At 43.8% G+C, this 23,105-nt stretch overlaps 1 protein-coding gene across 2 annotated transcripts in view; it reads right to left on the bottom strand.

The window, feature by feature from the left end:
- LOC147683765 (arylacetamide deacetylase-like) overlaps nt 1–23,105 on the bottom strand; it is a 278,023-nt gene that overhangs the window by 170,223 nt on the left and 84,695 nt on the right. For both annotated transcript variants that reach the window (XR_015300967.1, XM_086944134.1), the window contains exon 2: nt 9,537–9,759. Coding sequence is in view for 1 of the 2 variants with exons in the window: in XM_086944134.1 (XP_086800260.1) it covers nt 9,537–9,759 (223 nt within the window). In the remaining variant the exon portion in view is untranslated. The remainder of the gene's footprint in view (nt 1–9,536; nt 9,760–23,105) is intronic.

Raw genomic sequence — 23,105 nt, 5'->3', positions numbered from 1 at the left:
TCATCACGGTATACGTACACACTCAATGCCAAAGGTACTACTAACTCAGTGCACCATAACTCATCACCACATTGCCTTATTTAGGCAGAATTCAATAGAGAAAATACATTGGTATGAGTGCAGCCTCTCTGGAATACGCATCATCACAGGGTATGTACACGATGAGCGCCAAAGGTACTACTAACTCAGTGCACCATAAGTCATCGCAAGGAAGAGTGAACAGTTTTATGTCAGCAGTGAGGCATACTATCATTTGAATCATTTGAAAATCACCCAAAAATACTTATAATATAAAAAGAACAGAACAATTGAAGTACATTTATGATTACAATCCGGTGATTTTGAAGATGTGGAATGCAAATATGGCCATACAATATGTTGCAAATAACTCAATTGCTGTTTGTTGCTATGTCGCTATGTCACGTTATATATTGCCAAGTCTGATAAGACAGAATTGAAAAAAATGTGGAAAGAAATTTCACAGGAGAAAATACTTAGCAAAAAATTGTACCTCTCGGCGTGAAGATGCGTTCACATCGAGAAATTAGATCCTACGAATGTTTGCATCAATAGACATCTGCAAGTTTATATTTAAAGTCAAGAGGAATCATCCGGATAAGTGTAGGTCTTGCTGCGGCACGAGATCGAATTTGAATATAAATGATATAAAACAAGTTTGTGATGATATAGAGTTACGTTTCTTTGGTACTCAAGGGAAGTGTACAGAAAATAACAGCTTGATAAGGGTATGTGTTGAAGAAGAGATGGAAGATAATACTGATGTGAAGTTTTAAAAATAAATAACAATGTTTAAAGAAGTTTCTGGTGAAAATCCCAACTAAGTATAACATCCCTTCAAATCTACACAATATCCTTTAAGTATCCTTGCTTCAAGAACTTGCTTTATGTCAGTTATAGCTTTACTACAATGATCAAATTCATCATGCAAGTCCAAATGAACACTGAATGGCAGTCTACACTGCGGACAGCAGAGCTCACAATTTGAACTATAACGTCCCTGAAATCTACATATTTCGACAGAGCTCACAATTCGCATCGAGTCGCAATAGCAGATGACGCAGTCTAATAGGCAATGGTCATTGCTCACAGTGCGGCCCCCCCTTCCCGGACCAAGCATCATCACTGACTACGCACATGCTGAATGCTTCTGATGCCCCTACCTCAGTGCAGCACAACTCATGCACCCTTTCTGATGCAATATTTTGTGTATAATTTCACATCTACTGTCTTACTTCAATGTATCACAAGTCATGAAACCTTTACGATAGAATCTTTTCTGTATGATTTCATATCTGGTACTCGTACCTTAGTGCAGCACAAATCATTGACCCTTTATGATTGAATCTCTGTGTCTGATTCAATGATTACTGTTGTACTTGTTGCCACCACCAACCATTCACTGAGGGTTGGCTTACAATCACCCCACAGACATCCACCACAGACGTCACTGGACATGGGACCCTGTTAATGAAAAGGAGTCAAGCACATGCGCTTTACCCAGTTCTACTATCTACATGTGTCCGTGTGTTCATTATGTATGCAACATGCTGCCCCTAGGCATATTGCTCTGAACAGCGTATACAACCATCTTACCAGTGGGGTAAATTTTAGTTATGTAACTTTGTCTCGGTCATTGTACAAGTACATACGTAGAGACTGTATCATTAGAGTACTGCAAGGAGAGTGTATCCTGAATTTATAAGTGTGTGAGGATTGACAGAGTGATTATATAAGTACATATGTTGGCGCAGCCTAACTCCAACAACGACTTTGTCTCTAATTGGCAGCCCTCCATGTGCCAAAAACTGAAACTTCAACTTTCCATGGCCCTGTATTGCTACAGCTGCAACACTCCACTTGAATCTGCAATAAACATTCATATCTACTCAGATATCTCATGTCCACCATCTTTCTTGTGTGGAACTATGGATGAATATAGGGTCAGTAATTCTCCGTACCTTCCATGTTGGCCTGTGGGACTTGGCTTTTGCAACCAGGGTGCTGGTAGCACTCCAACACGGACACCTGCATCCAGTATTGTCAGATTTTCTAAGCTTTCTATAGCTCAAAGCCAACTAAAAAATAGCCCAAACTAGCCCAATATTGCATCTTTAGGGAAGGAGGGGCAGGAACAGCCTTAAGCAGGCGGTGAATGCATTGGAATTGATGTTGCAGCAGTATGCTAAGTAAATATTTGCTTGGTAAAGCTCTTTCACATACTACTTTGCTGGAGCGTCGTGTATATATATTTATAATCTAGTAACTAGCACAAAAACAAAACAACATTTTACCACACAACCGAAAAAAATATATCCCAATTGTGCGTGATCTAGCCCAATTTGGCAACACTGTTGCCACAGTCACTCCCTCAAGGCTGGTATACACCCACACCACACCCATCCAGCACAGGCGTCACAGGACACGTGACCCTGCTAATATAAAAGACCGGGCGCACGTGCTCTACGCCATTTTAGGGTTTAGTGTACGTGGCCTCACTTCTCACTGAGTTCGTAGCACTGCAAGCACTGAGCTGGTGTACAACCTGCGATGATGTTAGGTGCACTAGTATGTCCTCTGCCATGGCCATATCAAGACTCAGTACCAAATGTGAGACTTATTACCTTGCTTAACGGAGCTGCATAATGTGGAGGGTGCCGTGACCGTGAAAAGGTGAGCAGTGAGGTCTTAGTGCACAGTGTCAGGCAGATAACTCTGGGGTCAGGAGTGGATGGGGTACAGCACCCAGAATGCAGAAAGACAGCAGAGCGATTTAGGCGTACGCACTCACTTATATGCTGCCACATTGTCGGATTGGTAACACGAGCACTAGTACAATGCCCGAGGGGCCGGTGCTGAGTTCCAACTGTGGGCTGCTTTTTGGAACAGTCTGGGGGGCAGATTTGGGTAGTGTCGCTGCTGTTTGGATACAGCCAGCGGCCCAGTGGGTGTCTGAATGGCCTTTCTGGAGGCAGATGGGTGTCATTACCTCACGTTTAGCAGCAGGCAGAAGTATCACTTTCTTTCTCTTGCAGGGCCGCCTATTAATGTATGCATACCTAGCAGAGCAGGGAGCCTGAGCAGAAGTGGCCTCACTTGTTTTTAAGTCACCAGTTTAAACAAATTTGTGCATTTTTTTTGTATCTCCCCAACCCCCCCTTTTTTTAAATAAAATGTCACCAAAGCAGTGTTTTGAGCAAAGACAATATGCAAATGTGGGCCACTTATTTCTTTAGTGTTCCTGGGCCAATTTTGAATCCTAATCCAACCCTGCTCTTGCATTACTAATTCTATACTATCTTTCAGATGTGGGAGCTTGAGAGTTCCACTACGTCGCTGCACGTGGTTGAAGACAGAGCAGTGGCATAAAGATAAGCTGTGACAGTTTTGTACACAGTGTGGGCACTCAGTGTCCCTCCTCATCTCGTCCTTTCTCTCACTCACATTCTTTCTATCTCACCCTTCCTCTTACACTGTTTGTCTCTTTCTCTCTCTCTCTCTCTCTTCCGCTCTCCCTGTTTCTCTGTTTCTCCCTCACCCTTCCTCTGTTTCTCTGTTCCTCTTTCTCACACTCTTTCTCTCTCTTCCTCTCTCACCCTCTCTCTCTCTCTCTCTCGTTGGCTTTATCACTCTTTATCTCTGTCTTCTCACTTTCTTTCTTTTTCTCTCTCACTGTTTCTCTCTGTCTTCTGCTCACTCTTTCTTTCTCTCGCTCTTCCTCTCTCCTTTGATGGACGCATGATGCACAATCATATCTTGCTTTTTATCCAACAGGCTGTAAATTACAAATCAACCTTCACCCCCCCAACACCACCAAAGTTGATCACCCCAAAAATCTGCGTTAAAGCATGGCCATACTGAACGCACAACAAAGTTGCTTTGGCATGTGGTGGACCCTCTTACACACACGCCGGTGGCAGAAGGTGAGCAGAGAGACTTCTTTCCGCAGCAGCGGGCAGTCACCTCTGGGCGGCAGGAGTGGATAGTGTGCAGCAGTGTGGGTGCACAAGAGCGCACAGACACCTCCGAGCAGTGGGAGTAGATGGGGTGCACCAGCCTCATTGTGCATTAGCGAAACAGAGAATTAAGCCTATGAGAAGGCTAGGAATAAATGGATCATACAAGTATGGAGGAACCTAGGTATAAGGAACTATTCAGCCACTCTAAGAATTTTAAAATCTGACATGAAACCTCTATTTGTTATTGCAATGTCTAAATGTTTGCAGGAAATGTGGAGAAAGAGAGGGCGACTTCTAGAAATTGATGTATAGACACTATGATCACTTTGGATTTCCACCTGAAGTTGTGCCTGTTCCTATCGGTCCCTACACAAACGTTTAATAGATTTTTTTTAATGTCTTTTATCCTAATTTATTATTTTAAACAATGGGGCTTTAAATGCTATTTTGTACCAATGCTTTGAATCTTCTGGACTCTGTTGTTTTGTAGTTTGTTATTGCCACAACTGTAAATCAAATACTGATGTTTAATCCAAATTTTTCTATTTTTAACCATGAACTTTTATGACTCAAAAAAGTCGAAATAAAGTTAATATTAAGAATTCTATACTATCTTTCAGATCACTAAACTTGAGGACTGCACTATCTGCCGGCACATGGTTGGAAAGTGGCACAAAGGTGAGCTGCAAATATTTTCTCCAGTGCCACAGTACCTCTCCATCTCTTCCTTTCTCTCTCTCTCACACTTTCTCTCTTTCTCTGTCTCTAACTCTCTCTCATTCTTTCTTACTCTCTTCCTCTCTCACTCTTTCTGCCTCTTTCTCATTCTTTCTCATTCTTTCTTTCTCTCGCTTCCTCTCTCTCACACTGTCTCTCTTTCTATCTTCCTTGTATCTTACTCTTTCTGTTTTTCTCTCACCCTTTCTCCTCCTTTCTCTCTCACTCTTTCTCTCTTTGTCTCTCCTCTTCCTCTCACACTTTTGTCTGTCTCTCTTCCTCACTCTCACTCTTTCGCTCTCTTCCTCTCTCTCACACTGTTTCTCTCTTTCTCTCTTCCTTGAAACAGAGAATTATGTGTGTGCAGTTGAATGTACTCTGCAATAACTAAATATATGCTATCTTTCAGATAACAAAACTTGACGGGGCACTATGTCCCGGCACGTGGTTGGAGACACACCAGTGACACAAAGGTGAGCTGCAAAGATTTTCTCCAGTATCAACACTCCCTCTCCATCTTTTCCTTTCTCTCTCCCACAGTTTCTCTCTTTCTCTCTCTCTCATTCTTTCTTTCTCTCACTTCTTCTCTCTCTTCCTCTCTCTCACTGTTTGTCTCTCTTTTCCTCTCTCTCACACTGTTTCTTTCTCTCTTCCTTGTATCTCACTCTTTCTTTCTTTGTTTCTTACTCTTTCTCTCTTCCTCTCTCTCACTCTTCCTCTCTCTCCTCTTCCTCTCTCTCACTCTTTCTCCCTCTCTTTTTCTCTCTTCCTCTCTCTCACACTGTTTCACACTTTCTCTCTTCTTCTCTCTGACTCTTTTTCATTCTCTTCCTCTCTTTCTCTCTTGCTCTTCTTCTCTCTCTCTTTCTATCTCTCTGTTCTCTCTCACACTGTTTCTTTCTTTCTCTCTTTCTTGTATCTCTCTCTTTCTCTCTCTCACCCTTTCTCTTTCTTCCTCTCTGTCTTCCTTTTCCTTTCTGTCTTCCTCTCTCTCTTTCTCTTTTGCTCTCTCTCTTCCCCTCTCTCTCACTGTTTCTCTCTCTAGCTCGCTCTCACACTGGTTCTCTCTTTCTATCTTCCTTGTATCTCACTCTTCCTCTCTTTCGCTCTCCTTAGCTGGACGCATAACGCACCATCTTATTGATTCACAAATTGTCGAGGGATGACATGCCATGTACATAGTTTTATTTGTTGTTGTTTTCTTTTAATAAAATATTGTATACACATAGTTTTATTTGTTCTTCTTTTATTTTAATAACATTTTATATGCAAATCCATATATGACTAAGATTCTTATTTGTCGAACCTCACAAGCATCTTTTTCATTAAAACTGCAACACCAGTCGATTCATTAGGCTCCACATTTAAAAACATTCCTGTCACATTTGTTTGTGGGGGGTGTGCGGGGATGGCAGACAAGGAGCTGCTGTTGCGGGATGTCGGAGTAGTGTTGGGTGTGCGACCTGCATCATTGTTACCTCCATTGTATCTCTTCCCTTAGACCTGCAAGCCGGCGGGCTAGCTCATAAAAGTTCGGGCACGAGAAGTCGCATCGGAAGAGCTGCGAGCCCACCAGTGGTTCGCAGAGGGAGACTTGCGGGTCCAAGAAGGTTGTTGATGGTATGCTGGTGATGTGGGAAGAGGGTGCTTTACCTGCTGATGGGAGGAGAGGCAGCATGAAAAGGGTTTCTCTCACAGACAGAGCTCCGGTATGTTTTCAGAAATGCCTCGGACAGATGCCAGCTGATGGACTGAATCACAAAATTGCTTATCAATGCTCATATAGTGTGACTTATGACCAGTTCATACCCAGGCTCACAGAGGGACAACTGCAGCTCATCCACTTGACTCACAGAGTCAGAACTACGAGCCGTCCGCTCCCAAAGGAACAGCAGCATGGTAGCTCGCAGAGGTACAGGCACAGCAGCGTACTAGCTCACAAAGGTAGACAGCTGCGAGCCGATGGACTGGCTTCTAAAAGCATACCTCGGAAGTGGTGATGTTGGGCACAGGAAGCGTGAATGAATTATCTTCGTACTATTGTCCTGGAGTGGAAGTCGATCTGCCTGGCGCACACCTGTTTCTCCTTTGTTGTTGATAAATCTTAAAACTTCACTGCGTCCAAATCATCATTACACAGAGCTCCCCTATATTAAATTGCCCCGGAAACTTTCTTTTATATTTTCACTCGATGCGAGGTACAAGATGACTGCTAACACTTCCTGGTTTCAAGTTTTAGCAGCCAATCAGAGGACACTTTCTGCTTTGAAGAGTTAGCAGCTAATCAGAGGCAAGCCATTGACAAAACACGTTTTCACACCCCCATTTTTCTCAGCCCCCCTTGACCAATAACCCCTAAACTTTAAAGATAGGAGCTGATCGAAAAAGAGAAACTTTTTGGAAAATTTCATAAAGAATCGTCAAACGATGCCAAAGTAATAAGCAGATGGAGAGCTCCAGGAGGGGGGCCGCGCAACCCGCCTACCAACATGAGTGAAGCCGGAGACTGCAGGGATCCCAGCTGGCACCCGCAGCCCCAGCAAGTCCCGCTATTATTTTTTAAGAAATGCCCACGGGACATACCTACCCCGGAGTCTTTTTTTAATTAGGGGCGCTAGGGGTCCTTCTGGGACCCCCTGACCAGGCCTAGTGGGTCAGGGTGTTTCTACTCTGCCCCATTCTCTTATTTTCTACCTTTGTTTCTCTGTTTTCTAGCGACTCACTTCTACCGAGCCACAAGATGGTTGCCAACACTTCCTTGTGTGAAGTGTTGGCAGCCAATCACAGTGAAGCTTGTGCACTGGACTTAGGCTACGCCCAGATATTAAAACTTTTATTTTTCTAATTTCTCAGCAACTACTTAACGGATTTACACCATTTACAAAAAAAGCCGCTTTCTGACCCATGCACTAGCTTTGTGCCAAATTTGGGGTAATTCCGTTCAGTAATTTCAGCTGTAGCTTTGCACAAAGTTTCCTATGGGAAATTGATTGTTTGACTCTTATTTTTTGAATTTCTCAAAAACTACTGAACCAAGCTTTACCTTTCTGCAAAATTTGGGGTAATTCCGTTCTACAGTTAGTGCTGTAGCTTGTCGCAGAATTTCCTATGGAAATTAACATAGGGGAAAGCGTGTTTTGGGACCCGCCTTATTTCTCAGCCCCCGGTCGAATACATACATACATTAGATTATGGTTGTTGTTGATAAATTAATTTTGTGACTTCTTTTTCACAAATTTAATAGGTCTGCAGTATATATGGTGATGTGCTGACCCCCTCCCACCCCCAGATAAAGCCATTTGGTCCCTGTAATATATATTGGTGTTCTGACCCTTTCTCAAAGCCAGTAGGTCTGCTTTATTTAAAATGACATCCACTTATATACCTTTACTGAACAGATAAAGTGACATTGTAGTAAGGTATAGTAATAATAGTTAATTTATACTTTTTTTAAACTCAGAAATTTACTGACAAAAAGAAAGGTCAAGGGACATTATAGCTAAGTCAAAAAAGAGAGGTGCGGCAGCGCGGTCAGGGCGTACTGATGCTGGAATCTGGGGATCGCGATTCGATCCCCGGCTTCGGCTACAGGTTAACCCAGCACCATGTGACTCTGGGCAATAGCTTGCGTAATCTTCCCGACGGCGCCTAGAGACCCTTACGGGTGACTGTTTGCGCTTTAGAAATGTGGAATATTATTATTATTATTAGTTAAAAAATGTCATTTTAAATTTTAAAAAAACACTGAAACTCACCAGTTATATTTAACTGTTGTAGGTGTAACTTGTGCCCTTGCCATGTACTGCTTATGGTCTCACACTAAAACACTCATGACACATTGTCTGAAATCATTGTTTACACCACTGGTCACAACTGACATTATATTACTGATGACATCACTGTGCACGGTGATGGGTGAGGTCTCGAAATAAAGTTACTTCAGTTATCTCTTCAAGCATAAGTTTAAGTTTTTCTGTCTTGTGTGATATGCCCAACAGATTCCAGAAAGTGTTCTAGTTATTGTAAAGACCAGGGGCTTGTGAGCTGTAGCACTTTGATAAACTTGTATCAGTGATGCAAGTGTGTACAATAATAGCTTACTGGCAGATGCCTCAAAGTTATGTTTTGCGAGTCCTTAATAGCGAATTTTAAGGAATCGCTATTAAAGACTCGCAAAACGGAATGCATGTAGGAATCGCAATGTTATTAGCGATTCCTACATATTCCTTATTAGCGAATCGGTAATAGCTAATCGCTAATAAGGAATGGCTTTCCCATTCATTCCTATGGGCCTAAAGGCCCATAGGAATGAATGGGAAAGCCATTCCTTATTAGCGATTAGCTATTACCGAATCGCTAATGTTCCGCTATTTCAAGGGTGCCAGGGTGTCCAAAGGACACCCTGTTGCACCCCTGAAATGGACCTGTGCACAAATGTTACACACACACATGCCCTAAGGGCATGTGTGTGCTCAACATGCAACTTTGAAAAATGCCCAAAAGTGCATTTTTCAAAGTTTTAGCAAATTACCACGAAGATCAACTTCATGGTAATTTGCTCCCCCTATTAGCGAAATCGCTATTTTTTTGGGTTTCGTGTTAGGAATCTAATTTTGGGATTCCTTAAATGCAAGAGCAATTTAAGGAATCGCTATTTAAAGATTCCTTAAATTGCGATTTCTGCATTTGGGATGACGCATCCCAATGCAAAAATACCGGGAGCAAACGGCCAGATTCTGAGAATCTGCCCGTTTGCTCCCGTTATTTTCTTTGATGCATCTGCCAGATAGTCATTTTAATTCTGGACAAAACACTAATATTTAATTATGCTTCGACACTTACCGGGACTTCCTATGCACCACCCACCACCATGGAAATAAAGAACAGCTCTTCTTAGTTTAGGTGATTCTCCTCTCGGAAGATATAATCGAACCGGAACATTATTAAATATTGTGTCCGTCACTGTGACATTTTCATCTGATATTGGAGAAGTTTGTTCAGCATATGTGATAAAATTCATAACTTCCATGTAGTGTTTCAGGCCAAGTAATTCGGCTATATCACCCTGTGAATAAAAAAAGATTTGGAGAATCAGTGGCAAAGTCAAAGGGAAATACAAATTAGGATTTCAAATGATTTCATGTTTTGTTTAATGCTCATTTACAGCTCCATAAAATGTCTACATACCTGTAATGAGAAAGGCATATAGGGTGCCATTTTTGTTAGAATTGTAATTCCTAACGACTTTTGCATTATATAGAGCAATTCAACAATGAATGTTTTACATAAATAAAAAAATTGCGCTTAAAAACAATTAAATGGGCCATCTGGTAGATGATGTCGCAATAAGTGCAAAACTTCCGCTGACATTACCAAAACAAGCATTGACAACGCCAACAGGTCTCACCAATGCGAAATCTATTGACTTGATCTATAGCTTTGAGCCATGTTGCATAGCAGCTGAAAGTAAACAGAAAAAAATGTCATGGCAAAATAACTGTACAATGTGACTTTGTTAATGTTTTTTAAGTCGCGTTGTACAGCAGCATGTCTGCTGTGCAACATGGTTGAAAGAGAGAAAAAAAGAGCGATCACACAGCCAAATTTGAATGCATCATTGTGCGTTTTCTTTGTACTTTTAGCCATGCTGCACAGCAGTCACGCTGCTATCTAGCATGGCACAAAAAAAAATCTTGACAAGGCCAATAGACCTATTGACTTTGCCAATGCTTGCTCTCGAGGCAGGGATCAAACACGCCACAGAGCTCTGAATGCACAAGATCACAAATAGTGTCACCTTCTTTATGACATTTTAGTATTAGTGCCTGAGCAAACTAAACATCTTTTGGTGTTAATCCTTTGATTCAAACAGTGACGTAGCAAGGGGGAGTGCAGGGGAGCACGAGCTCTGGGGCGACTCCACCCGCTTTTACATGCAGAATTTATCGCCAGCACCATCCCCCCGCTCTTCAGCACAGCAGCGGGCAGCACGGGCAGGGACCGCCAAGGGCAGCAGAGTGCCTACCTATGCCACTGAATTTAAGACACCCATAAGACCTTGATCTAGAGATGACAGTAAGTGCAGACGGTGGTAGCAGAGGGTGGTAGCATGAAGTTACTGCTGCACCGCTAATGAACATTTTTATCAGGACCACTCTAAAAAGCAAAATACATTACCGAATACCGGTAAGAGTTAGCAAGCAGAGGTGGGAGGGAGGAAGTGGGGGACACAGGGAGAGTGCAACAAAGAGAAAATCAGTGCCGGGGTCAGGGGGGACCTGTGGATGGAGCAAGCATCAGGAGATACAAGGGGCCTTATTTATGAAGGCCTTGCGCCGCCGGTGCGTCACTTTTTCCCATGTTAAAAGTGACGCACCGGCGGCGCAAGGCCTTCATAAATAAGGCCCAAGGGATCTTGTAGCGATGGGAGGTAGGAGGTGGGGGAAAGACAAATGAAGGGAAAAGCAGCAACAAGGGAGGGAGTGATCTGTGGACAGAGCAAGCACCAGAAGGTGCGACAGAGCAAGCAGCGATGGAAGGGGGAAGGAGGGTGAAATGAGAAGCAGCAATGATGGGAAAAGTGCTGACGGGGAGACAGCGATCTGTGGACAGGGCAAAAAGGCAGGTGGGAGGAGACAGAGCAAGTAAAAGCACGAGCACTGTGTAGTGTGCTGACAAAGAAAAAAGTAGGTCAGGGGGTCAAGGCCATTCAGCACTTCTCTCTCTAGAGTTAGCCACACCGGTGTGTAGTCTTGCTTTTGTGTAAGCCAGTGTAGTCCCTGTCTGGCTAGGCAGGCCGTCTGGAATGTTTTGAAGTTTGTGAGGTTGAGCCCTCCCAGACTTTTGTGTAGCTGTAATTTCTGTAGGCTTATTCTTGGCTTTTTGCCTTTCCATAGGAATTTGTTTTTCATGGCGTTAAGTTTTTTGTGGAAATCATCTGTGGTTATTAATGGCAGCATGCTGAGCAGATCCCCCCCCCCTTTTTGGAGGCAATAGGTAACAAGACCCAGACCCAGCAGGTCAAAATACTGCACGTATACTTCAGAGAGGGAATCTGTACCTCGCAACAAGTGGCCGATTGTAACCTCACCGGCGCACTCCCGAACGGTTATTGCCTGCAATCTGTCTGTACCGTACCTATAATTATCTTCCAATAAAATCTTTTGAAATCAAAAAAGAAAAAAGGAGGTCCTAGAATGGTTGTAAAAACAAGAGCAGTGGGTGTTTACAAGTACTTGGTCCATTCTCTGGGGGAGGGCTAAACACAAGAAAAGGCATGGCCATGTATGTCATGGACAAATGGCGATAAAGAATATGAGACAGATGATGAAGCGAGGAAATGGGAAGCCTGTGGGCGGGCTAAAGCCCACAGATTAAAAACATCTCTTCGAGGCAGTGCATGAGCTGTTTATCTGAGACCTAAAAAGGAGGAGTGGTATGTGGCTCATAAAAGAACTTACTGAAAGAAGTGTATCTTGTCTAAGTGAAGTTTTGCACATTTACGATCACCCTTTTAGCTCTGAAAGGACTGGCACACATTATTATTAGTACTGCTACTGATTTTTCACATTTGATTTATTTTGTGTAGCACTTGGAGTACAGGACCCAAAAGGAGTGCTTCAAAACATGTAAAATGATATGGACTGTTGTAGTATAATACAATATGGTATTACTATGGTAAGGTCTCTTATTAACATGTACAACACGCACAGCCCTGCAATTGTGTTGATATGGGCTCAGAAAAGACTGTCAAGCATACATACAAATTTTACATATTTAGTGTTTTTATAAAGTTTTATAAATGTATTGTGTATACTTTTATGGTTGTAATAACCCGAATAAAGTTTTAATGTCTGACTGACTGTCAAGCAGCTTACTGGAAAATGAATTTTACCTAAATCTGAAAAACAGACAATGAGCAAGAGGAGCGGGTGAAATCAAAGGAAGGAATAGGCCAAGGGGAGAAAGACTAAACAAAGGGGTATGGGAAAGTGTAAAAAAGGGAACAGACAATCAAGCAACTCAGAGAGAAACTCCAGGGGTGTAGAGATAGAAGCGTTAAGACGGGAACACTGCAAGAGAAGAACAGAGCCTAAAATACGAGAGAGAAGCAGGAAGAAAGGGGCAAAGTAGAGAAGGGGGGCATAAGGAAGAGAAGAAGAAGATGCCTCGTTCGATTGAGCACCTGCTGCACAGGTGAACCAAAAGCGTGTAGCAACTACAGTAAACTACAAATAGCAGCATATGTTATGCATTTTTGAAGGGAAACGCCTCCATCTCCCCCAAAAATACACGTTTCATCAAGTCGAGCATTTTATACGCAGTGAATTTAGCAAATCCTTGGAACAGCACTCGCAGCACAAAGGCATTTCCCCCTTTTGGTATTGAGGGTAAAGCAGTTGAAAAAGGGCCTGGTACATGCTCAGGTTATTTAAGGTAGCTGAGTTTAGTGTTTAGGTTATCAAACCACCAGACGTGCTCGCTGTAAATGAAGTCAGCTGAGAAGAATTAAAATACATTATGCAGAGACGTTCTCTCTTTGTATTTACCCAGTAATCTGATCCCAGCAGCCATGCTACATAAATATGTGTAAAAACAAACATTGCAAGTGTCTTGAAATGCAGCGTCCCGCAGTGTCACGACAAGCATTAATTAAATACCTTTTACATTTTTTTACAAGTTTAGGCAATGGTACTGGGCTGGAGATGGATCTAATGAAAAAGTTGAGCATAATGGAATCTGACAAGAAAATGTTAGAAACAATGTGTAAAGGAATTACCCTGAGTGAATAGTAAAAACACTTACCAAAATATAGGTACAAGGAAGGCGGAATGGGATTGAAGTAGAGCGAGGCCAATCTTGTGAAGCGAGGTAACGGGGTCAGGGGAGGGGGTGATCTGTGGACAGGGCAAGAACGGGAGGTAGGTGGCAGCAAGTAGCAATGGGAAGGAGGGGGTGGGGGGGAACAGTGTAAGTACAACAAAGGGAAAAAAACTGTGATGAGGTGATCTGTGGACGGGGCAAGCACCGGGAGCTGGGGGGAGCAAGTAGTGATATGAAGGAGGAGGTGGGGAAAACCCGGGTCGTAACACAGGCCCCCGCAGCCCACGCGGTGCGGGGGGGGCCGAAGCTCCAGGGGGCCCCCTCGGCACTGCACTCTGTCCAGAGAGCTCCTAATTGAGCCCGAAGGGGCCCCTCTACATACCTTGTAGGGAGGCCCCCTCAATTTTCGTTTACGCCAGTGGCGAAAACATGGAAAGCACAACAAAGGGAAAAGCAGTGATGAGGGAGGGGGTGATTTGTGACTCGACAAGCATTGGGGGGTTTGAGGGAGCACGCAGTGACAGAAGAGAGGAGGTGGGTTAAATGAAAAGCAGCAATGATAGGAAAAGCAGTGACAGTGAGGGTGTGATCTGCGGATGGAGCATGAGAGTTGGGTGGGAGGAGAAGGAGCTGGTAAAAGCACGAGCACTGCGTAGAGTGATAGAAAAAAGATAAAGTAGGAGCCTGTGTTACTAGTTGTTGATGCAGGGCAGAGCAGCAAGGCACTTTGCTGCGCTGCCCTGCATCAAATGAAAAGGGCAGGAATGCACTGTATCCATGAGATACTGCACATTCCTGTCCGCTTCCACTACGCTGGAGCACAAATGGCTGCCTTCATTGCATAATTGTGCAAGGGTGTCTGCATTGTAGGAAGGATTGTTTTTGTACCGGAAGTGAAACCTTCCTGCACAAAAAACAATTATTAGAGGCCTTTTCCTCCTGCAGAATGCAGCACACATAGAAAGAAGAAATAGTTAGGTGAAATACCATTATTTTTCCTCTGTATGCTTCACCTGGGGAGACGTAGGCTTTTGACGAATCCCCAGGTTTACAAGTCCTTGTAAATCTTGGAATGCATCAAAATCCATGGTTGTTGGAGGGGAACACCCACTGCAATGCCCATGGAACACTTCTATGATGCAAAGTCTTACTCCATATCGATGAGGCCATGAAAAGCCACACAATGTGGCATTGTTTGGCCTTCTTCATATGCTTCTGCACTTTGCACACACAGTGCATCAAAAAATGTGATGCACAGACGGTGCAAAGGGTTTGTAAATAAACTCTGGGGTAGGGCAAAACACAAGGAAAGGAATGACCATGCATGCCATGGACAAATGGTGACAACGCATGTCAGACAGACAATTGGGCCAAGCAAATGTGAAGCGTGTGGGCTGGCTGAAGCCCACAGATTAAACACAACATGTCTAATGGAGACAGCGCATGCTGTATCTATAGCCAGGACCTAAAAAGCAGATTTCTTGAATGCTTATTGGTGATTGTTAAGCAATGCACGTTTAAATAAAGGGAATTGTTTCTTTCCCAGTACAAAATGGCTAACTATAACTGGTGAATTTCTGTTCTTTTTTTAAGGTCACCATGTTATTGTTGTCACTGACATATTCACCTAATTATAATGTTACTTTAAACTTTTTTTTCTCCCAGTAAAATTGTTGTATATGTATATATATATATATATATATATATATATATATATATATATATATATATATATATATATTCACTGAAAAAACCATAGGTTATAGTCGATATATAGTTAGGAATTTGCATTTACAAAACCTTGAAAATTCAATGAAAAAAACATTGGTTTTAGGCCATATATAGTTAGGGATTTGCATTTACAAAACCTTATTTTACTCGCATAAAACCATTGAAATTCCATATATAGTTAGATGCGCTAACTATATATCGCGCACCCGCAATCCACTGCTGATGATGTCACATATTACATCATTCATGACATGGTCAGTGACATCACTGATGACATCACTGATGACAACTCAAATGACATCACTGATGACAACATCCAGTGACTGTATGTTTCTGTAAAGTTAAAATATGTCTTACATATTGAAGAATGAGTGGATGTATAAGTGTCTGGATGAAGGATTTAGTAGGTGCATGACTGATTGTATGAGGGAGTGATTAAATGTGTCTCACTGAGTGCATGGGTTAGTGATTAAACTGTATTAATTTGTGCATCATTATATCTGTTGTTCTGTAAACTGCTGCATGTGTTGATCAGTAGCTATATGAATAACTATATGGGTTATTGATTGGTTGCTCAAGTATTTGTATGGGAGACTGAGTATGTGTGTGGGTGGCTGGGAGGTGTGTGACTCTGTGCATAGATGTGTAAGCAGTTGATTCACTAGGTGTATGAGTTCAAGAGTGCATGTGGAAACAGCTATATGGGCGGTTGACTGTGTGCATGAGTGTATTGGTGAGTGAATGGATATCTCAGTGCTACATGTCAAAGTAAGTACATATGTAAAACACAGTACATGTGAGAGTTAACATATATAAATAACTGTGCATAAGAGCCAGTGAATGTGTGAGTGGCTGTATGGATCATTGTGAACATGTATCAAGGATTGTATAAGAGAGTAAATATGTGTTAGAATATGTTTCAATAAGTAAGGTGTGTATAACTGTATAGTTGAGGAATTGGAGGTGTGTTTGATTCTTTGCATGACTGTCTAGGTGTATGAGTAACTCCATGGATGAGTGACAGTCTGTGAGTGTCTGTTTTCACTGAGTGTATCTAAGGATATATCAGAGTCAGTAGAGGTTCATCGTATTAACACATGAATGATGTCATCTGTGATGTTGTCAGTGATGTCATTTGAGTTGTCATCAGTGATGTCATCAGTGATGTCATTTGAGATGTCATCAGTGATGTCATTTGAGTTGTCATCAGTGATGTCATCAGTGATGTCACTGACCATGTCATGAATGATGTAATATGTGACATCATCAGCAGTGGATTGCGGGTGCGCGATATATAGTTAGCGCATTTAACTATATATGGAATTTCAATGGTTTTATGCGAGTAAAATAAGGTTTTGTAAATGCAAATCCCTAACTATATATGGCCTAAAACCAATTGTTTTTTCATTGAATTTTCAAGGTTTTGTTAATGCAAATTCCTAACTATATATCGACTATAACCTATGGTTTTTTCAGTGAATTTCAATGGTTTTTTAATAGCAAATATGAAAAGCTTTAAAATGTCAAGTACGTGATAGATAAAAACATTTTCGTATTTATGCACGCTGATGTGCTTTGAACGCTGCACCCCCCCCCCTCCCCTCTTTTCTCTTAGTAGTACTCTCTCTTTGCAGACAGTGAACGGTAGTTAACGCAGGCCTTTGCCCCCGTTGTAATCCGTCGTGCCTGCTTGTCTCTCCATTTGATTGATTGTTATCCAAGCATTTACTGTTTTAGAATTGGTTCTCTTTGGATCATTCTCTATTTACAAACAAGCACAAAGTCGCAATACTCTGTTTAGTCTTTGCAGATAGTGAAAAATCGTGTAAAAAAATAAAAGTAATCGAGCAAAATCAGTAGGCCACTAATTGGATCTCTTTTTGACCTCGCTAAAATAGAAATATTAGGAACAACCCTTCATGAGAAATACGAAAATAGTGAGATGAACTGAGCTCCACACCATGAGGACTGCAAGACAGCTCGACTCCGTCACCCACCCCGCCCAAAATAACGACAAACCCTATGCAAATATTTAAAATATAGACAACACACCAGCAAAGAAACAGGGTAAAACATTTTATTAAATAACTATTTACATAACTATTTTATACTTTTTATTGCCCGATCCGGCTAGCTCAATCGATCGAGCATGAAACTCATGCACTCTGATAGCAAGCGTTGCTACTGATGCTATGCAGACCAAAACTGGTTTTCAGTTTGTACATTTTTCTAGATTATTCAATCCAAGGTTGGTTGACTTTGTAGAACGATGGCTTCAGATTTTCAACATACGGTGTGGTGGCGCGGACTGGGAGGGGGCGCTTCGCTCCTGCCCCCTCCCCAAGTAAGATTTTCATACGTGAAAGTACGTTAATGGTTTTGGTCCCTGAGTTGCTTCAATGTCACTGCCATTCTCAAATGGCATAAGTTCTGGATGTTGGGTGCCATAGTTCAGAGTTCTGAGCAGCGCTTGTAACACTGTCTGAAGCTTATTTCCACCTACTGCAGCTTCACTATTCTCAAAGTAAGTGAGTGTCGTTTGTGGACCTGACTGCATTTGAAAACAATGTGATATGTTACCTTCCTAAACAGCTTGACGGAGGCCCCCGAGGGGCGGTGTGATGGCCATGGACTCGGAGAAGACGCTTGGCTCCGACCCCCTCCCCAAGTCTTATAGCACTGGTGTAGCCTGAGATCGCCCCCGACATAGGCGGCCGGCTCCCGGGGTCCGGCGGAACTTTTTGCCTTTTGATGACTCTTCTATTCTGGACCTTGTCCCACAATCCGTTTGACCTGAAGACACGCTGTAGTGGGGCGCCCCTTTACCGTTTCAGTTGCCATTCCGCCCGCTTTTGCTACACTGTGCCTCTTCCGCCATTCAGCTGTTTACCGCCCGCTCTTGCGACTACAGCGTCTCGCTCACCATGTAGTTGAGTTGCTCCCGCTCTTGCGGTGCAGCGATAGGCGGCTGCCACAGGACTCTCAAAATGGCGGCCGGCTCTTCGGTTTTGGGCCTGGTCCACTAAAATGGCCCTGGGACACCTTTGAACTCGGACGCTTCCCTGATAGGGCTTGGGTCCCATTCTCGAAAGCGTCCCCTCAGCCGTGAAGATTCTACAAAAGTCTTGGGGCCCCCGACTCCCGCAGGCTTCTGGTGGGGAGCGGCTGCCATGTCTGCTCGTGGAATGGCCACGACGGAGCTACGAGATGGTAGTGCTCTCATGCTGACGCCAGCTTTAGTCTGAAACATCCAGAAACACTGTAGACTACCAATTCGATCAGTTCCGGTAGCGCCCCAACATGACCCGGAAGAGAAGAACTTGCCCTCCCCTCTTTGACTGATGGTTCTTGTTGCCTGTCCCCTCTGTTGTCATTTAACAGAACTTTTTGGACTGCTGAAAGGGGTTGTGTTCCGAACGTTGGTTGGTGGAGACATTTTGACTATATTCTTGACCTACGTTGTTGCGTAATGCGTTATATGACACGCCGCGTTAGCGCATCCGGAAGTGATCCGAGGCGCGGCGCGCAGCGCGTAACGTAAGCATAACAGGTCATGTGACTTGTTAATAAAACTTTTCATTGGTTCATTTTACTTTTGTTATTTTAATGATGTAAAGCTTGGTCATATGACCTAAAAATTACGCTTTTTATTGTTTTCGAACATTATTTTTTTTTAAACATATGTTATAATATTCCAGGCTAATGTACTTTCCCGGAAAATTTACAACTGTCCTGCAAGTAAAATATATTCCTTTTTCGAGAAAAAGGGCGTTTCTTCGTTCCATGACGGAGCCGTTGAGTAAAAGAGACTCGGCCTGCTGTCTTAGTCGCCGATACGCCTGATTATCAGATTCTTATCGATCACTTTATGTTGCAGAAATGAAAAACACAACTGCCCTTGACCATTTATCTTTACTGCGTTCCTACATATTATACCTTTTATCCGTCATGTAATTGGACTACTTTATTTCACTTGCCTTTTACTGATTCGAAAACAGTGACTAAAAGTAAAAACTTTACCAATGTAAATACTACTACCATGTTTTGTTTTAAAAACCTTTATTGTGAAAATGTCAGTATACAAATACGGGCCTATAACCACGTGGGCCGGCCACGGAGCAAACTGGAATCGTATATGATGAGGAGACATTTACATTATGGAGGAACGTAACGAACGAGCCATTAGGTTGCAAGAACTAAGGTGTCTAACAGTTGCGGAATCGGTGGACGTACATTTTGTAATTAAAATACGACAGGGCCACTTACAAAAAAGTTATCTAGATATACATTTGCGTGCAAGTACCATGGGTGACGTTAATTCGAACTTTCAATAGTACAGTAATCAATAACACATCAGAACTTAATATCAATAGGGATGTCGAAATATTCAATCAATTCTCGTCCCCGCCCGCCATGAGCATCAAAACTGCATTCATATCTTGTGATATCAAGGTTGTTCAACTAGTACACAACAATGAGTTACGAGTCCCATTTATACCGGCGCCATTTTGGGCGAGGCCCGGCAGGTCCAAGATATAGTCAAAATGTCTCCACCAACCATCGGCCAGACCAGAACCCCTTTCGGCCCTTTATGCTACAAGATGGTGTCTTCCATTCAGAAAATATTATTGGCAGCATTTTGAAAGGAAACATAAACAGCCGTTCTCCTAGTGAGTTTCACATTGTTACATTTAGGAAGAATGTTGAAGAGTAGTATGTGGAAAATCTGAAGCCATTTTTCTACAAACTCTCAATCAGCCTTGGATGGAAAAAAAATCCTGAAGAATGTACAAACTGAAAACCAATTTTTGTCTGTATAGCATCAACAGCAACGCTTGAGTCAGCTTTGTGTCAAGACGCCATTTTCATTCACTCAATAGCGTCCCCCTGCACACATTCAGGGACCTGGTCGTGTTTTCAGATGAAACGGATTGTAGGACAAGAAGCAGAAAAGAAAAGGAAAAAAGTTCCGCCGGACCTCGGGAGCCGGCCGCCTATGTCATGTGCGACCTTTGGCCACACCAGGGCAATAGTGAAGCTGCAGCAGGTGCAAATAAGCTTCAGACAGTCTTACAAGCACTGCTCAGAACTCTCAACTATGGCACTCAACATCCAGGACTTGCCATTCGGATCTTGGCGCCTTGTGCTGGTTCCGACCTATTCACACATCGGTCCACTACTGACATCACCTCATAAGCCAACGGGGCACCCCACACTGACTTTCGGCGCAGCATTGTAGGATGGCCACACCAGTGCGGCAAATTGCTGGACACCACCTCGGTGCCATCCGGATCTCGGAGCGTTCGAGTCACTGTACCGCAAGAGTGACCGGAACTCAGCTGGTCACGCCGTCTTTCGGCGCAGCATTGTAGGATGGCCATACCAGTGCGCCAACTTGCTGGACACCACCTCGGTGCCATCCGGATCTCAGCGCGTTCGAGTCACTGTACCGCAAGAGTGACCGGAACTCAGCTGAACACGCCGTCTTTCGGCGCAGCATTGTAGGATGGCCACACCAGTGCAGCAATTTGCTGGACACCACCTTGGGCAACAGTGAAGCTGCAACAGGTGCAAATAAGCTTCAGATAGTCTTACAAGCACTGCTCAGAACTCTCAACTATGGCACTCAACATCCAGGACTTGCCATTCGGATCTTGGCGCCTTGTGCTGGTTCCGACCTATTCACACATCGGTCCACTACTGACATCACCTCATAAGCCAACGGGGCACCCCACGCCGACTTTCGGCACAGCATTGTAGGATGGCCACACCAGTGCGGCAACTTGCTGGACACAACCTCGGTGCCATCCGGATCTCGGCGCGTTCGAGTCACTGTACCGCAAGAGTGACCGGAACTCAGCTGGACACGCCGTCTTTCGGCGCAGCATTGTAGGATGGCCACACCAGTGCGGCAATTTGCTGGACACCACCTCGGTGCCATCCGGATCTCAGCGCGTTGTGCTGCCTTCGGCCTATTCGCACATCGGTCCGCTACTGACGCCGCCTCACGTGCCAACGGATTTTCTACGCTTTTTGTAGCCCTATGCCGCATAACAGGTCATGTGACTTGTTTATAAAACTTTTCATTGGTTCATTTTACTTTTGGTTTCCTAAAGATGGAAGGCTTGGTCATATGACCTAAAAATAACACTTTTCATTGGTTTAGAACATTTTTTTTTCCCAAACGATGAAAGCCCCACCTTGTTTCTGGATGTTTCAGACTAAAGCTGGCGTCAGCATGAGAGCACCACCATCTCGTAGCTCCGTCGTGGTCATTCCGCGAGCAATCATGGCAGCCGCTCCCCACCGGAAGCCTGCGGGAGTCGGGGGCCCCCAAGACTTTTGTAGAATCTTCACGGCTGAGGGGACGCTTTTCGAGAATGGAGCCCAAGCCCTAGCAGGCAAGCGTCCGAGTTCCAAGGTGTCCCAGGGCCATTTTAGTGGACCAGGCCCAAAACCGAAGAGCCGTCCGCCATTTTAAGAGTCATGTGGCAGCCGCCTATCGCTGCACTGCAAGAGTGGGAGCAACTCAACAACATGGTGAGCGAGACGCTGTAGCCGCAAGAGCGGGCGCAACTCAGCTGGATGGCCGCCACCTGGGGAGGCCCGTTCACGCCGCCTCCCCCACGCCCCCCCCCCCCGGGCCGCCCCACGCCAATTTTCGGAGCAGCATTGTAGGATACCAAAACCAGTGCGGCAGTTTACTGGACATCACCTGGGTGCCATCAACATCTCAGCGCGTTCTACTGGCCTTGGGACTATTCGCACAACAGACCGCTACTGACGAGGCCTCCCCCCGCACCACCCGGGACGCCCCACGCCAATTTTGGGAGCAGCATTGTAGGATACCAAAACCAGTGTGGCACCCAGGCGACATCACCTGGGTGCCGTCCAGAACTCAGCACGTTGTGCTGCCTTGGGACTATTCGCACAAAATACAGCTTCTGACAATTGTTGCTTTTTTTGGTGAAAAATGTTTAAAAGTTTTTACAGTTTTTGTTCCGTTCATTATATTTAAAAGTTAATAAAGTTTTATAATCTTACTTTGTTGGAGTGTTATAAATTTTTTTTTAAACGGGTGAATGGGGCCTTGAATCGGGTTATTGTCATGTGTGGGCTTTGCAAGTGTACTGCTACAGGATCGGACATTTCAAACTCAAATGCACGTTCTTTTTCTTACCTTTCCGAAGCATGGAGCGCAATAGCAGGCAGAGAAAGGGTGATGCAAGTGTTGAACACTGCCTAGCCTGGAAGTTGCTGGCAGTGCCCCCCCCCCCCGCCCGCTCCTGAAAGAGGACACACACACACCGCCGCCCCGAGTACTTCACAGATCTTTAAAAGACCATGCGCTTGTTTATGAGGCTTAAATGGTTTATCACCCCTTCTAGAACCCCTGCATCGACCCTCTGACGTTTCCTGGAAGAATTACCACGTAACACAATACCAAGCCCTGTCAGCTGAAACCCCCGAGGAATCATGGGGCATATTATCAAGGGGGTTTATCTCCGCTTTTTTTGGCTTTAAAAGCCAAGAAAGCGGAGATAAAATTATCTCCCTATTACCAAGCTGTCGCTAACACCAGTTAGTGACAGCTAAAAGGAGATAGCGACCATCGTGGGCCCCGCTTTGCATGTCAGTGATAGTGCCCTGAGCAGTTCTTAGCCATGTTATCCAATGGGAGGTGGATAACATGGCTAAGAGCATTTGCTCGATAATACATGAATATCGCTGACTTTTCTGCGATATTCATGCATTGCGGCCGTTTTTTATCGCATTTGCGATAAACCTTGCTAATAGCAAGGTTTATCTGCGATAAAAATCGCCGATGTGCGGCGATAATTTTTGTCTCTAAACAAG

The sequence above is a fragment of the Lissotriton vulgaris genome, chromosome 11 (genome assembly GCF_964263255.1).
Source record: "Lissotriton vulgaris chromosome 11, aLisVul1.2, whole genome shotgun sequence".
NCBI lineage: Eukaryota > Metazoa > Chordata > Amphibia > Caudata > Salamandridae > Lissotriton > Lissotriton vulgaris.
Note: the sequence above shows the minus strand (reverse complement) of the source record. Positions and strands in the feature narration are given on the sequence as shown.